General features: G+C 35.9%; 1 protein-coding gene across 7 annotated transcripts in view; it reads left to right on the plus strand.

Annotated features, from left to right (window-relative positions):
- Positions 1-16,945, plus strand: part of LOC111143182 (zinc finger protein 326) — a 35,462-nt gene that overhangs the window by 17,000 nt on the left and 1,517 nt on the right. For all 7 annotated transcript variants that reach the window (XM_022496709.1, XM_022496708.1, XM_022496703.1 and 4 more), the window contains 5 exons: positions 626-737; positions 5,853-6,000; positions 8,217-8,316; positions 10,399-10,529; positions 12,178-12,273. In XM_022496709.1, coding sequence (XP_022352417.1) covers positions 626-737; positions 5,853-6,000; positions 8,217-8,316; positions 10,399-10,529; positions 12,178-12,273 — 587 coding nt within the window. The remainder of the gene's footprint in view (positions 1-625; positions 738-5,852; positions 6,001-8,216; positions 8,317-10,398; positions 10,530-12,177; positions 12,274-16,945) is intronic.

A 16,945-nucleotide genomic window follows, 5' to 3' on the forward strand; every position in this document is an offset into this window, starting at 1 on the left:
AAACATACAGATGTTCTGATTCCATCCTAAACAAGGATTTAGGCAAGTGAGGTGGACAAGGGCATGTGAATTTTTAAAGATCTGTTTGTTGTTTGTTTATTTAAGAGAGAGAGAGTACAGGCTGGGGGGAGGAGCAGGGGTGGGTGTAGGGGGAGAAAAATCTAAGGCAGTCTCTTCCCTTAGCGCAGAGCCTGCATCAGGCTCTATATCAAAACCCTGAGATCCTGACCTAAGCCAAAACCAAGAATTGGAGGCTTAACTGACTGAGCCACCCAGGCATCTCGGGGCATATGCATTTTTAAAAAGTATCTTTGGGTAATTTTGATGTTCGTGACTGATTAGTACTATAGTGGGTGATTCATGGGTTTAACTTGTACAGTTGTAATCACCATGTAGTTCGTCATATGAACATGAAAAAATTATCTAAAAGCATTGAATTCATGATGATGGTATTTATATGAATGAAGTTGCAGAAATACTGGTTAATCTCAAACTGATTTTTTTGGTGAGTTCAATTTAGATTGTGGTCAGCAGGTGAACTTGCATGTCTATACTTTATGAAGTGGAAACTAAAAAGGGAGATTGGAAAAATGATTTTTAGTTTTGACTTTTGCTGATATCCTAGCAAAAACTGATCCTAAAAATGAGGAAGAAGAAAAGCGACGAATTGAGGCTCGGCGAGAGAAACAAAGACGCAGAAGAGAAAAAAACAGTGAGAAATATGGAGATGGATACAGGTTTGTGCTTAGTAGAGTCTGAAAATTGGTCTCATTAAAAACAGTTTCCTAGAAAATGCAGATACATCAATTGGAATGTGAAAAAATTCATGAGGGTCAAATGAAAGGTCTGATCAAAGATCTTTGGTATTTCTGTGCAGTCACTCCTTAGAAAATAGAAGAAAAAAAGAGTTCCATTCAGAATGGTAATCAAAAAGTAAAAAATACCAGGAAATATAGTATTCTTAAAAAGAAATACATGTCATAACATGAAGAAAACCACAAAGTCTTGACCTTTGAGTACAGAGAGACATAGTGATATTCTTGGATAAGAAAACAATATTTAGAAATATAATAAGTGTTGTCAATCTCGATTCCAAAGAAGATTCTGTAAAAGAAGAGTATCTAGCTTTTGAGATAATTGAAACATTATAAAGTTGTAATAGTTAAAAATATGTGGTACCAGAAAAATGTTGAGTGTAATAGAATTATTAACTTGTAAATACATGTGTTATAATAAGAATATAATATTTAATAAAGAAGAGGTTGCAAACAAAAGGGGAATTGCTTAAAAATAGGGGGAGAGGGGTTGCTTGAACAACTGAACAATAAGAAGAGAAATAGTTTACATCTTCTTATACCAGTGAAGATGAAATCCAGGTGGATTAAAGAACCTACAAAATGGAGAATAACAGGAAACTAAAATAGCGTATTTATAACTAATCACTATAGAAGTTTTTTTCCTAGGCTTAAAAGTTATAGAATAAATTACAAAGGAAATGATGACCACATTAGTTTAAATAAAAATTTAAAACTTGAAAGCAAACAGACTTGGAGAATATTAACACAAGAAATGATTAATGTGTCTAAGATAAATATCACCCAACCAGTATTTCTTTTCTTTTCTTTTTTTTTTTTGGAGAAAGAGTGGGCAGGGGCAGAGGCAGAGGCAAAGCAAAAGAAAGACTCTTAAGCAGATTCCATGCTCAGCAAGGAGCTGGATGTGGGGCTGGATCTCACAACCCTGAGATCCAGACCTGAGCTGAAATCAGAATAGGATGCTTAACTGACTGAACCACCCAAGCATGCGCAACCATTGCTTTTTTGTCTTTTACATAGGAAAAAAACAAGATGCTCAGTACATGATTGTCTGAAGGAACACCAGCTAGTTAATAATTTTCAGGAAAATGTTGAAACTCACTATAAGATAAACTGAAAATTTAAATAATAGCATGGCATTTTATTAGTGAGGAGAAAGGAAACATTGGTTTACCAACAAGGATACAGTTAAAGTACGCTATTATAATTTGCTGATAACCAAATAGTATGGTTATAATTACTGGGAAGCAATTTAGCAGGTTATTTATTTATTTATTAATTTTGATAGTGGGGGAGAGGGGAGAGGCAGAGGGAGAAGGAGAGAGAATCGTAAGCAGGCTCCACGCCTAGCGTGGAACCCAGTGCCAGGCTCCATCTCACAACCCTGAGATCTGACATGAGCCTAAACAAGAGTCCGAAGCTTAACTAACTGAGCCACCCAGGTGACCCCAATTTAGCAGTTTTTAAAAATGTTTTGGATTTTTTTATAGTTGGTGGTCTCTCCAAGAAAATAATATAAAAGTATAAAAGAGTTTAATCGAAAAAGATGCCCATTACAACATTGTTTATAGTAGCTCCAAACACGAAACAAATACCAGTGATAGCAAGTGGTCAAGTGTATGGAAGTTTTGACACTCCCTTTATGGGCTCTTAGGCCATTGTTGGAAATGAAAGTTACAAAGCCTGCATTAACATAGAGAAAACGCAGGCAAAATAGAAAAAGTGATCTATACAACATGTTAAATATGCATGAAAAAGCCTAAAAGAAAAAATTTTTAAAGGACAGTAATTGATATTTTTTCCATCATCTTTTTCTTAAATTACTGCTTATGCTAGGAAGCTAAAGATTATAAAATGTAAAAAGTAAATTCAGTGTATTTTCTATTCAGAATATAGTTTTGCTCTTTATTTTTTTTTAAGATTTTTATTTGAGATAGCAAGTTAGAGACTCTGTGTGTGCGTGTGTGTGTGTGTGTGTGTGCGCGCGCACGCACACACACATGCGTGCAAGAAGTGGGGAGGGGCAGAGGGAGAAGAAGGCTCTTCATTGAACAAAGAACCCAACAGGGGACTCTATCCCAGGACCCTGGGATCATGACCTGAGCTGAAGACAGTTGCTTAACCAACAGCCACCCAGGCACTCCTAGTTTTGCTCTTTAAAAGTTGATTTGTTTTGTGTAGCATGAGGGGAATGAATTATTACACATAAGTGAATTTTCTAGATGTCTAAAACTTTATGTTAGTTTAGATGATAACCTTTTTTTTCTCAAAATATTTTATTTATTTATTTGACAGAGATCACAAGTAGGCAGAGAGGCAGGCAGAGAGAGAGGGGGAAGCAGGCTCTGAGCAGAGAGCCTGATTAGGGGCTCGATCCCAGGACCCTGATATCATGACCTGAGCCAAAGGCAGAGGCTTAACCCACTGAGCTACCCAGGTGCCCCAAGAAGATAACATTTTTAAGAGCAGCATCTGAAGACCTTTCTATGGAAATATTTTTTAAATTATCTGTTTTCTTCCATATTAAATAGGATATTTTTTGTTACTACTTGGTTTTAATATATATGTTGATTTTATTTATGTAAAATGCAGTAAAAGAAAATTCACTGACATCTGGATTCCCAGATTTTTTTGTTTGCTTAGACCGTCTTTGATTTTATTGAGCTCGGCATTACAGTTGGCCCATAAACAGCATGGGGGTTGGGGCACTAACCTCCATCCAGTCACATATCCATGTGTAACTTTGGACTCCTGCAAAACTGCCAATAGCCACCTGTTTCCTAGAAGTCTTGCTGATAACATAAACAGTTGATTTAACACATATTTTGTATGTTACAGGTATTATATACTCTATTACAATAAAGTAAGCTAGAGAAAAGAAAAGATTAAGAAAATCCTAAGGAGGAGAAAATACATTTACAGAACTGTGCTGTAGAAAATCTGCATACGAGGAACCTGTGCATTTCAAACCGATGTTGTTCAAGGGTCAACTGTGCTTGTATAATCTTTGTGTCTAGCTTCAATAACCTTGTCCTATGTTCTTTCTGATTTGTTACTCATAATTTGTAAACAGTAGGATTAAGCTTATTAAGGATTAACTCATGAAAAGAAGTTCTAGCTTTTAAAAGGCAGCTAGTTTTGGTCCTTACGAGTATCTCTGCCACTGTGGATAGAATTCCTTCTTTTGATAGGGGTGGAAACAAATTGGAATGAATTCTGTTTCAGGTGTGTAGGAATCTGGAGGTGTTTTACATTATAAGAATAATTTTTCTATTTACCCTATGAATACTTCCCCCTTTAAAAATTGTAGCTTTGGATAGGATATATCTATGTTAATAAATGTGTGATTTGGAGAAAATGGAAGAACTGAACTTTGATTTAGCTGTTTTCTCCACAACCTAAATATGAATCTGAGGATATAAGCCAAAAAATGTCAGTTCAATTAAATTGTCATTTTAGGATAAGAATCATTAAAAATAGTTAAAAATTACTTTAGTTCATCAGAACAGTTTTATTTTGAGTTAGGAGGATAAGAGATTGACAGTGAATAACTATTCTTACGATAGTTCTTTTTGGATATTTGAATGCTTTCAATAAAATAAAGAAGAAGGGAGCCTGGGGGGAAGAGGACAAGGGTGTGAGAGGTACAGAAAAACCATAATATATGGGAAAGAGTGCCAGAAGAGAAGTACAAAGTGTCTTACAGGAGATAACTTCTCAGTAGGAGTGCAGGAAAATCAGGGAGATGGTTGGAGGTGGTATTTCAACTGACTGAGGGAGGGTAGGATTGCAATAGGAGCTGTTAGGCAGGCCAGACAGAGGGCATGGTTCGAGGACAAAGAAAGAAACAGGAATGTTTCATTGATATTCAGGAAATAGAAAGCTGTGTAGATTGAAAATGAATCTAGTGGGGGTTGAAAAGTGTAATTTAAACAATGAAGACATACCATGTGCCAGATACTTTTAAAAGTATTTAGTGGGTAAAGCCAAAAAATACAGGAGAGATTAAAAACTTTCTTAAATGGCAGCTGAAAGTGTTTTGACTTTGTTTTTTGAGGCTTAAGTCCATGAAGCTGGTAAGTCTTTGAGCAGTGAAATGCTGTTGCCTCCTTTAGGAAGTGACAGTTATTAATTGAATTATTACTGTGTGCCAGGAACTGTCCTAAGGGTTTTCTATATGTTATTTTTTTTTAATCCTCACAGTACTTCTCTAAGTGTTCTTATCTCATTAAGATCAGAAAACTAAGGCCCAGAGAAGTTAAGTAATTTGCCCAACATCACATAAGAGGGCTAGGATATAAACCCAGCAGTAGGATACAGATCCCATAATTTTAACCAGGAAAATAAATATAATAGCAGTATAAAGAATTAATTGGAAAATGGAGACTGGAGACAAAGAAACCAGTTAAGAAACTTGTCATAATTCAAGGAAGAGGAAATAATAAGAATATATAAGACGGGAACACTTTATGGGAGGAAAAGGGGAAGTTCATATTGAAGTGACTGCTAAGCTTCTAAATTTGTCTGGTCCGGGCTTATCAGTCATCCTGAAGTAGTCCCTAAAGGGCAGGCTTTTGCTCATCGAAGAGCTCCAGGGGAGTGAATTAGGGTTGTCTGGTATTCCACCTGGCTTTGTTGATACTACATTGGTGGGTTGCGAGCCTAAGAGTGGAACAGAAAATAAAATAAGTAATGAAACTTTGGAACTTGATATTTTTTGAAGTTTGCTTTGGCTTTCTAACTAGTCTAGACTTGACGTGGATAGCTTAGGACCAGATTAAGTAGATCCACTGATTTCCATCGTTTGTACCAAGGAGTTCCAGGGTGGGCCAGAAATGTAAAGTGGTATAATAACAGTGTTGTCCAAATAGGTATTTAAAGAAATACTGATTTTCCTGACTTCAGCTAAATTTAGATCAACCATAAAATGGAATAAAGGAAATCATTTATGCTGGTAAAATTAGTTTTATTAGTATGGTCTTATGAACTCTAAGTAAATAAGGTAATATTTAAAGAAAACTTTTTTTTTCTTTATAGAATGGCATTCACGTGTTCCTTTTGTAAATTCCGAACGTTTGAAGAAAAAGATATTGAACTACATCTGGAAAGTTCTTCACACCAGGAAACACTAGATCATATTCAGAAACAAACCAAATTTGATAAAGTAGTTATGGAGTTTTTGCATGTAAGTAGCTATTTTTATTTTTTATTTTTATTTTTTTTAAAGATTTTATTTATTTATTTGGCAGAGACAGAGATCACAAGTAGGCAGAGAAGCAGGCAGAGAGAGAGAAGGGGGGAAGCAGGCCCCCACTGAGCAGAGAGCCCGATGCGGGGCTCGATCCCAGGACCCTGAGATCATGACCTGAGCCGAAGGCAGAGGCCTAACCCCTGAGCCACCCAGGTGCCCCTAAGTAGCTATTTTTAAAATGAGAAGCACTTTATCTGATACTTTAATTTTTTACTTTTTCAGTTTCCCATCTCTCGTTTTGTTTCTAAAAATTTAGAAAATTTAGTGTATTGTTTACTTAAAGAGTTCTTAAAAAAAAAAAAAAAGCCCAGAATTAAACTTGAATTCCTCTGTAAGAGATTTTAGATTTGTAATTTGAGAGAACATTTTATGTTTTTCACATTAGTTTCTAGCAGAGGTGTCAGGAAAAGAATTCCTTTAACAACTGTTTGTTGATGCAGAATCAGTTATCATTTCACTGAGAGTCTACTCTGCACCTTGTACCTTGCACCTTGTACTTTCATTCATTGTGTCATTTGAGCCTCATCACAACTCCTTTTCAACATGAAAGATCCCACTCAGAGCAGTGTAATAACTCTATCAGTTAGTTGGCAGTCTGAATTCAGAGCCAGAGAGTGGGTGTCTGTTTGGTGTCCTTTATATTATTGGTGTGTGGTTACCAGTTCAATAGTTTTTCTTGAATACTTAACAAAAGGTGCTGTGCAGGGACCAAAGACACAGATACCACCCTCTGTGAACTAACAGTAGTTGGAAAGAGAATGTGCTTGTATATCCACAGATGGCACAGTTAAGTTGAAGGGCTGGGAGTGAGAGTGTAGGCAGAGGGTTTTGGAGAAGGGGAAGATCGTTGGGGCCAGGGATGCTTAAGGAAGGGACTAGAGCTGGACTGCTAATTGTACATACAGTTAATTTGGACAAAAGCATGAAATTGTTGTGGGGTTAGAAATAAAATGATCATGCATTCCTCCATATCCTTTCAGAATTGTGTACCTTTAGAAACATTTCTTTCTGTAATTTCATTCCTTAACTGGTTCCTAGTTATCATTTAGGACTTAAGTACTCACCTGCCTTGAGAAGACCTCTTAACTCTTCTAGCTGTCTTTGATTTCTCTTGTTCTTTATGCCTAAAATATTTTTTTTCTTTTCAAATTTTTATTTAAGTTCTAGTTAGTTAACATACAGTGCAATATTGGTTTTAGGAGTAGAATTCAGTGATTCATCACTTATATACAACACTTAGTACTCATCATAACAAGTGCCCTCCTTAATATGCGTCACCCATCTAGCCCATCCCCCACCCACCTCCTTCCATCAACCATCAGGTTGTTCTCTGTCATTGAGTTTCTTGGTTTGTTTCCCACTCCACCCCCCCTTCTTGTTCTATATTCATCTGTTTTGTTTCTAAATTTAATTTAATTCCACATATGAGTGAAAGAAATCCCATGGTATTTGTCTTTTCTGACTGACTTATTTCGCTTAGCATAATACACTCTAGCTCCATCTGCATCATGGCACATGGCATATGGCATAATTTCATTCTTTTTGATGGCTGAGTAATATTCCACTATATATCTTTATCTATCTCTCTCTATATATATGTACACACACACACACACACACACACATACACACACACACACACACACACACACACACACACCATCATCTGTATCCATTCATCAATCAGTGGACATTTGGGCTCTTTCCATAGTTTGGCCATTGTTGATAGAAAATACATTTTGAAAGCAAATATTTTTTATAAGTGTCTTAGTACTTTCTTTGTATTTTATGATAGTCTTTTCAACTGAATTGTAAGCTCCTTGAAAACAGATACTAGTTCGGGGCGCCTGGGTGGCTCAGTGGGTTAAGCCGCTGCCTTCGGCTCAGGTCATGATCTCAGGGTCCTGGGATCGAGTTCCGCATCGGGCTCTCTGCTCAGCAGGGAGCCTGCTTCCTTCTCTCTCTCTCTCTGCCTGCCTCTCTGTCTACTTGTGATCTCTGTCAAATAAATAAAATCTTTAAAAAAAAAAACCAGATACTAGTTCTTATGTAACTGATATTATCTTCCATAGGCTGAGTTAGTTTGATGCTAAGCATATTCTAAGTGCTCACTGAAAACTTTCTGGGTTTCTTCCTATTTTGCTCTATAGGAATGTATGGTGAATAAATTCAAGAAAACATCTATTCGTAAGCAACAGACAAATAATCAAACAGAAGTAGTTAAAATAATTGAAAAAGATGTTATGGAAGGTAAGTATTTAAACAAATTATTTTAGAAATTTACATGTGTTTTTTTATATACCATACCCTATTTCAGTATAAATGATGCTTACTAGAGTGATCAAGTACATAGTCAAATGTGGTAGCCATGAGTAGGTTATTAGAGATGAATTCCTTTGACTTCCTCTTCTCATGCTTACAAGTTTATCATGATCTACTGTTACGTCTTTCACTTCAGTTACAAGAAAAATCAGCTTTTCCTCTAGATGGAAGTGAATTCTTCCATATATCTTCTGTCTTATTCCTTCTCATCTCTTTAAGGACATCTGCTCAAATAGTGAACTCAATTTTTTAGTCTTTCTTTTTCTGTTTCTGAAGCCTATGCTTTCATCTTTAAAAAAGAAAAAAAGTCTTCAAAGAAACAAAGGAAAAGAAAAGAAAAACAGACAATATTTCCCCTAAAACTTGCTTTTCCCCTTGAACAACCATGCTTCTTTAAGCATAGTCCACACGGATGTGTTTATTCACTGCCCATTACTACTTTCCCACAGTAGACCACTTTCTGTTACCAGTGGTCTCCTGAAACTGCTCTCATAGAGATTTCTGACATCAGCTTCAGTAGATTCTTCTGAATTATTATCTTACTTCTATAGCATTTTTACTGATGTTTGTTCATCTGCCCCCTCCCCTGGATTCTGTGGTATATCACTGTCCTGATATTCTTTATTCCCTTGCTGTTGTTTACCTGTACTTCTCTTTCTCTGTGAGGCTTTTAGAAGTTGGCATTTCCCGCTGCTCTTCCTTTGTTCCATTATCTTCTTTTTTTGTATTCCTTCCTCATGATTCATCTATTTGCAGAGCTTAAATTAACCCATCTCTGTTGATTACTGGTACATTATATGCCTAGCACAGGTTTCTCTCTGAACCCGAGTATCGGACATCCAGCTGCCTACTGACTTTTCTCTTTAGCGGTCTCACAAAATCTGTGTATCAAAAAATTTGTGTACTCTTTGAGCATCCTCCACCCCATAAAGAAAACAAAACAAAAACCCTGTTGACCTGTCTTTTATTTATCTTGGAAGTTGGCCTCATCATCAGAGCCAGAAGCGTGTAGTCCTATGTAATTTTACTTTACTGTATCTGTAACATTGTATCTTATCACTTCTGTCCTTTTTTTTTTTTTTTTAAGATTTTATTTATTTATTTGACAGACAGAGATCACCAGTAGGCAGAGAGTCAGGCAGAGAGAGAAAGGGGGAAGCAGGCTCCCCACTGAGCAGAGAGCCCGATGCAGGGCTCGATTCCATAACCCTGAGATCATGACCTGAGATGAAGTCAGAGGCTTGAACCGACTGAGCCACCCAGGCTCACCTTATCACTTCTGTCTTTTAAATATCTTCCAGGTCTCTTCTTTACCTCTTTAAATATTACATTTGTTCAAATCTCCATCTGTTCTCTTGGCAATTATTATTTTCTTTCTTATCTCTAATTCTGCATGACTTCTATTACTTCAAGAATTTTAGCTGGTTCCCCATCCTCTACAGGATAAATTTCAAATTCCTATGTCTGGCATGCAAAGATCTCCAGGGTGTTTTGTCTTTTCTTTATTCTCTGCCCCAGCCATACTGAATTACTTGGAATTCCTATAAAGTGCCATATTCTCTCACACCTTTCCCTTCCATATATTTATACCTTTATCTCTAATAAATTTGTTTCTTGTGAATCCAGTCTTGACATTTTTTTTTTTTCCTATCCCTGTCCACCCACATTTATTACGGTAATTTTTTTCTTAGTACAAAATCAACATGTCTCTTATATAATATATTTTGGAGATGGACTTCTAAGCCTCAGAACATGATTATATAACATGATTAGGAAATACAATGTTATTATTTATAATTATATTTATAATTTATTTATTATCCAGATTTTTAATCTGTATATGCAGATTTGTGAGGTGTGGTAGAAAACTTAACATAATCTACATACTTTGATTCTTTTTTGGGAAGAAGGGGTTATAAATAACCGTGGAAACAATAAAAACTTGTTTTGTTGGAAATAAGAATATGTAAATCATTACTTTTCTTATTTATAACTGGCTTTCTTTTGTAGGTGTTACTGCAGATGATCACATGATGAAAGTAGAGACTGTTCACTGCAGTGCATGCAGTGTGTATATCCCTGCTTTACACAGCTCAGTGCAGCAGCACTTAAAATCTCCTGATCATATCAAAGGGAAGCAGGTATCTATCTTAATGAAGTCATTGAATTATTTGTTAATCCTTTATTATCCTTTAAAGGCCATTGTTTCATACCTACCTGCTTGCATATAGCCCTATTATTCTACTGTGTAAAAAAAAACTATGAAGATAACCTAAAGGGTCTGTGTAGCATAGTAGTTAAGCCTGGTGGTGGTTAAGATTGAGCTCTGGAGCAAGAATTCCTGGGTTTGAATTCTGGTTCAGTATATAATATGTGGTAAGCAAGTAAATTAACTTTTCTTTGCCTAAGCTGCTTTATCTGTAAAATGGGGATGGATAATCATTCTATTCTTACATAACTGTTTAAAGATTAAGTTGGTTAAAGTATAAAAAACACTTAAAATGGTGCCTGACTGATATCAGCATTACGTAGTATAAGCTTACATAGTGTAAACCTTCAGGAAATCATAGCTGTTGAATTGTTCTTTTCATGAACACTTTTTTTAAAGTTGGTACAAAACAGTTTTATGAGGACAGAGAGAGGGAGAGAGCGTGTGTGTGTGTGTGTGTTTTAGATCAAAAAAGAAAGGAAGGATTTGATTATAACATATGTTTTTCTGATTGTTGGGAAAAATAAACTAGTATCAGCTGTTATCTGTTGTTACATTTCTGAGTAAATTTACTCAAATTCTAGGAAAAATGTACTGTTTTCTTTTTGATTGGCATGTTTCTGCTTTTATATTGGTTGATTTTATTTAGTCCAGTTTATTTCAAATAGTGTTTATAGTATGCGAAACTAGCTTGTTTGAGAACCAAATTTAAAAATTCAAATATTAAAGACTTAAGTCTTATTTATTTTTTAAGATTTATTTATTTATTTTAGAGAAAGAGCGAGTGTGCGCCTGTGCGCGCCCACGTACAAGCAAGCAGTGGGGAGGAGCAGGGAAAGAGAGTCCTGAAGCAGACACTCTGCTGAGTGTGGAGCCCAACCCCGGGCTCAATCCCAGGACTCCGAGATCATGACCTCAGCCAAAATCAGGAGTTGGCCACTAAACAGACTGAGCCATCCAGGCGCCCTTAAAGACTTAAGTTTTAAATAGAACGTACCTGAGTCTTAAATTCATATTTTGTATTGATGTGATCCTCATTTAACTCAGACTTCATCAGCCACTTTGAGCACATAAAATCTTTTAAAAATCTTTGTACTTTTCTCTTCTCTTTTGTATTCCCTTGACACCTTTTTGGCAACTAGACAATCCATATTATTACCTTTCCTCCTTTATATAATATAGTCTTATGCTAACTACAGTCCAGAAGAAGACTAATTACTCTAGCAGTATGAAAAATTATTCTTTTTTAATGGCATGAAAATTAGTAGTTGGCAGAATTGGGGCGGGGGGATGTACATGTGGAGTAGGAAGGAGAGAAAGCAGCTATTTAGTAGATTTGGATGTATCATATTTAGTGACTGGGTGTTTTTTAATGAGTCTCATTGGCTTATTGAATCTTCATTGTTTTAATCCATGGATGATTTAGATTGTATCCCAGTAGCTGCTGTTGCTTTATAGCTTAATTTGCCAGGAAGTAAATCATTTAAATCTAAGAATTTGAGCATACAATGTTGTTTTAATTATAGAAATATTTTTATGGTATGGTTTTCAAGTACCTCAGTGTGTTCTATTTCTCACAGGCTTATAAGGAGCAAATAAAAAGAGAAAGTGTCTTGACTGCTACAAGCATTTTAAATAATCCAATAGTGAAGGCGCGATATGAACGTTTTGTTAAGGTAAGATTTTAGGGCAAAACCTTTTTAGGTTATATCATAGTATCTTTATTATTAAATAGTGACATAGTAACTATGATGTCTATATATAGTGCAACATTAGGAAGAATTTTACTTAGTATCTTGCTTATAAGTAAGACATCTTTTTTCCTAATTGTTGGGATTTGTTGGGTGAGGGAACAATAAGCCATTCCTCTCTTATCCTTTTCTCACTCTGGATCATTTGAGAGAAACGCAGGAGTCTGATTGAAGATCAGAATGTCCGCTTTATTCTTGATTTTTATTTATTTATTATTTTATTTTATTAATTTTTTTTTTTTTTTTTTTTTGAGGTAGAGAGCGAGAGAGAGAGATCACCCGTGGGGGGCAGATAGAGAGGGAGAAGCAGACTCCTCACTGAGCAGGGAGCCTGACAAGGGCCCCAATCTCAGGACCTCAGGTTCATGACCTGAGCAGAAGGAAGATGCTTAACTGACTGAGCCACCCAGTTGCCCCTATTCTTGATTTTTAAAGAAAGGATGACTTGGGGGATATGACAAGTGTATAGTTACTGTGGACCTTTGTATTTCCCTTTTTTTTTTTTTAAGTTTTGCATTAATCCCAGTTAGTTTACATACAGTGTTATATTAGTTTCAAGTGCACAATACAGTGATTCAGCACTTCTGTACAATACCCAGTGCTCATCACAACAAGTGGCCTCCTTCATCCCCATCACCTATTTCCCCCATCGCCCCTGCCTACCACCACTCCGGTAACCATCAGTTTGTTCTCTGTAGTTAAAAGTCTCTTCTTTTTTTAAAATTTTAATTATAATTTTTTAAAAATTTATTTATTAACATATAATGCACTGTTTGCTTCAGGGATACAGATCTGTGATTCATCATTCTTACATAGTTCTGTGTACAGATCTATGATTCATCATTCTTACACAGTTCACAGCACTCACCATAGTTGTATTTCACTTCTAAGTTAGATAAACTTACCTCTCCTTGACCTCTGTTACTGGTTCAGCTAGACAGCAATAAGCTTACCCTAGTTTACCACATGACCTACAATAGACTAGAATGTACCTTTTCTGTTGCTGGGAGGACCCAAAAGAGGAGACCCAGAAAGGAATAATTTGTACATGCCCAGTTTCTTCTTCCAAGCATACTAATTGGATAAGTTGTTGTTCTTGCTTGGATGGGAAAGTGGGAGGTCAGATATGCTGCTTCAGAAAAAGCTCTCTCGTGGAATCAGGAGGCCAGGAGAAGAGCTTTGCCCTGAATGTTAGTAAATGCAGATGTGAACAATTAGGTACACCTGGCACACTGCTAGCCATATAATATTGTGGTAGTCTTTACATAAAATTCTTTACATATTATATATACTTAACTGTGCAAATAAGAATTTACTGTTATTCAAGAAATTAACAGAAATATATTTTAGAGGTTAGCTTTTGAGTCTTTGTAAAATAATGCCTCATTTAAAATCATCCTACACTGAAGAAAGCTATTATGTTGAAAATTTGTAAGTCTGTTATTTACATTTGTAACTAAATCTTGATTTTATGGATTAGAGAAGTATTATTTATTTTGGCTATTGTAGTGATTAACAGGTACTCTGTGAAGAAGCCTGATCTATCTATCTGTCTGTCTATATTTATCTCTATATATTTTTTTAATGACCATTAACTTATACCTCAACCAAGTGATTTACAAGCTGGATAAATCTCAGTTTTTTCAGCTTGTTCCCGAGGGTCCCATTTTCTGATTTGTCATATTTGTCACTTTTACTACATTCTTGGCACCATTTTTAAAAGGTGAATGCAGAAATTGTAACAGAGTAATGCAGTCCAACAGCAACAACAAAAAAATAGTGACTGCAGGCCTAATTGAAATTCAGTTTTTTGGGAGATATGGCATCAAAAAGGTAAGCATCATTGCTAAATGAGGAAAAATTTTTATCCTTGCTATATCACAAACTTTTGAGAAGTTAATAATGGTTTCTATTAATGTATGAAAGTAATATTTAATGAAAGAAGAATACAAATGTGAGTTGCTATGTAGACTTCTCAAGATTCACTTGAGAGTCACTTCATTGAATGAGAGACATCACTGGTGGGGAGTGTCTTGCTGATGTGCATATTGTGGAGAAAATACCTGAACTGAGGAGATCTCTTCTAGAATTTTTTTACTATGAATGGGATCCATGGACCAGCAATATTGGCATCTCCTGGGAGTTCATTAGAAATGCAGTTTCATTTGAACAAGATCCCATTTGATTTATAGACATGTTAAAATTCAAGAAGCACCGGTGTCACATTATTCAGTGATATCCCTTTGTTCAGCTTTCCTAATCTCCTCTGTTCCCTGCTGTTACTCCCCAGAACATCCTCTGCCCATGGTCAGCTCTGGTCATCACTTAAAATTCTTTCACCTTTAAGTGCTCAGTCTGACAAAATTATCTTTTTTAATCTTTGCCCCATGAAAATAATCAGTTCATCAATTTCCTCTATTTCTCCAACTGTATCACCTTGTTTTACCTTCACACCCTGGCCTTGATACTCATGGTCAGTCCTTGTAACAGTGCAGTACTGCCATTCTAAAATTCCTCACTTACTTGTTCTACCACTTAACAGTTCCCAGCACTATGCCATCTAGGGTTAGCTTTTTTATTTTTTTTTAAAGATTTTATTTACTTGAGAGAGAGCGCACAAGTGTGTTGGGGGTAGAGGCAGAAGGAGAAGTAGACTCCCCACTGAGCAGGGAGCCTGGTGCAGGGGCTCAGTTCAGGATCTGGAGATCGTAACCTGATCCCAAGGCAGACACTTAAACCGACTGAGCCACCCAGGCACCTTTATGGTTAGCTTTTTAACTGTCTTGCTACAAATGTAATGGTACCGGTACCATTGTACCGGTACAAATTGTACCGGTACTGTATTTGCTAGATTTTCACTGCAGTTCACGGTAATTTTGCCTATTACCAATCAATGTAATGTACTTCCTACAGTGGATATTTTAAAGCTTTTCCACTCTTAACATATCTAGATTTCATTCTTACGCCCTTTACTTCCTATGTTCTTATCACTTCTCTTGCTTTAGGGAGATTGAGACCACTAGATGTGAACTGTAAGTTTTCTCCTTCCTGCGTTAGATTTATGTAACTTACTCTCACTTTTATTGTTATCTGTGAAGAAAGATACCCACTTTTCGCCTTTCACCTGTATTATTGTTTCATCAGTTTTCTCACTCCTTACTTGTATCTTACTTGTGCCCTGTTTATTATTTTATTCTTCTACAAACAGATATGCTTACAAGTTCCCTAAACTAAAAATGACTTGACTTTTCCTACTCTTCCCCCTTCCCATCTTATCTTTTCTCTTATCACCATACTTAGAAGGGCACTAAGTTGTGCCTTGCGTTGTACTCTTTGCCTCTACTCTTTAAACTGATGGTTCTCAATTGGAGATATGTAATTAGAATTCCTTGTGAGGCTGAAATCAAACAAAAAGCTGCCTTGGCCTTCTTTAAAACCTTCTGAATTAGAGTTTCCCAACCTTCTCTGATTAATACCTCGTGAAATGCTTCTTAAGTATGCAGGTTACCAGATCTCACCCCTGGAAAATTTTCATTCAAGAGGTCTGAAATTGATTTGGGAACTTCTGTTTTTAGCAAGAGGTCTAGTACTTGACTACGTTAAAGTCTCAGTGTGTGGAACTCAGGTCTGTGGATTTTGAAAGCTTAGAGGAAATTCTGATTCATTCTTGGGCAGTCATTGCTGTCCAGCTTCCACTTACATCATACTTTTGGAACTGCTCCAAGATAACTGGTAACTTAATTTTCAAATAAATTTTTTAACATTTTTATTTACTATTTTAAACATATGAAAGTTAAGGGGATAGTGTAATAAATCCCTCATTCAACTTTAATAATTTTCAACTCTAGTGACCTTTTTCAATTCTTTTCTAATATTACCTGTTTGCATCATTTGATACTGTTAATCTGTCACTTATTCTTGAAACTTTGTTTTGCCGGATAATATTTTACTATCCTGAGTTTCCTCCTGCACTGAGTATTTTTTTTTTTTTTCATAACTTCTGTCCCTATGTATAGATGTTTTCAGTGGGTTTTTATCATTAACCCTTTTATTCTACTTATTTCCCTGACCTCACTATTCACTTGGCAAACAATTCACAAGTCTTACTTCGAACTCTCTTCTCTTTCGAGTTGTGAATTTAAAGCTGCCTCTTAGACATTTAGACATCTTAAATTCTAATTATATATAGCATACATCTGCTTCTTCCACTTTCCCCATCCTAATTTACATATTCTTTTAATGGTGCCGCTACATCTTTTACACTTCCTCTCCTGGATTAGTAGAGTAACCCGCTCATTAGTATTTCTTCTCCTACGATTTCAGTTCATTCTGTGCCTTCCCACCTGATGTGTCTTGAAGTATAGCACCAGGCTTATACTTTGTTATTTAATAACCATTATAATTTATTTCTTACTATATTAACTTCTGATACGGTCTAGTTTATGAGACTTAATCCAGACACATAATTAAAGTATTTATATAAATTAAAATAATAAAGTTGTATCTGTGAGTGTTAGTGAATTATAGATTTTTAAAAAGATTTTCTTTATTTATTTAAGAGAGGGCACAAGCAGAGGGAGTGGGAGAAGCAGACTCT

This window comes from Enhydra lutris, unplaced genomic scaffold, assembly GCF_002288905.1.
Source record: "Enhydra lutris kenyoni isolate GAN:26980312 unplaced genomic scaffold, ASM228890v2 scaffoldscaffold9, whole genome shotgun sequence".
NCBI classification, from domain to species: Eukaryota; Metazoa; Chordata; class Mammalia; order Carnivora; family Mustelidae; genus Enhydra; species Enhydra lutris.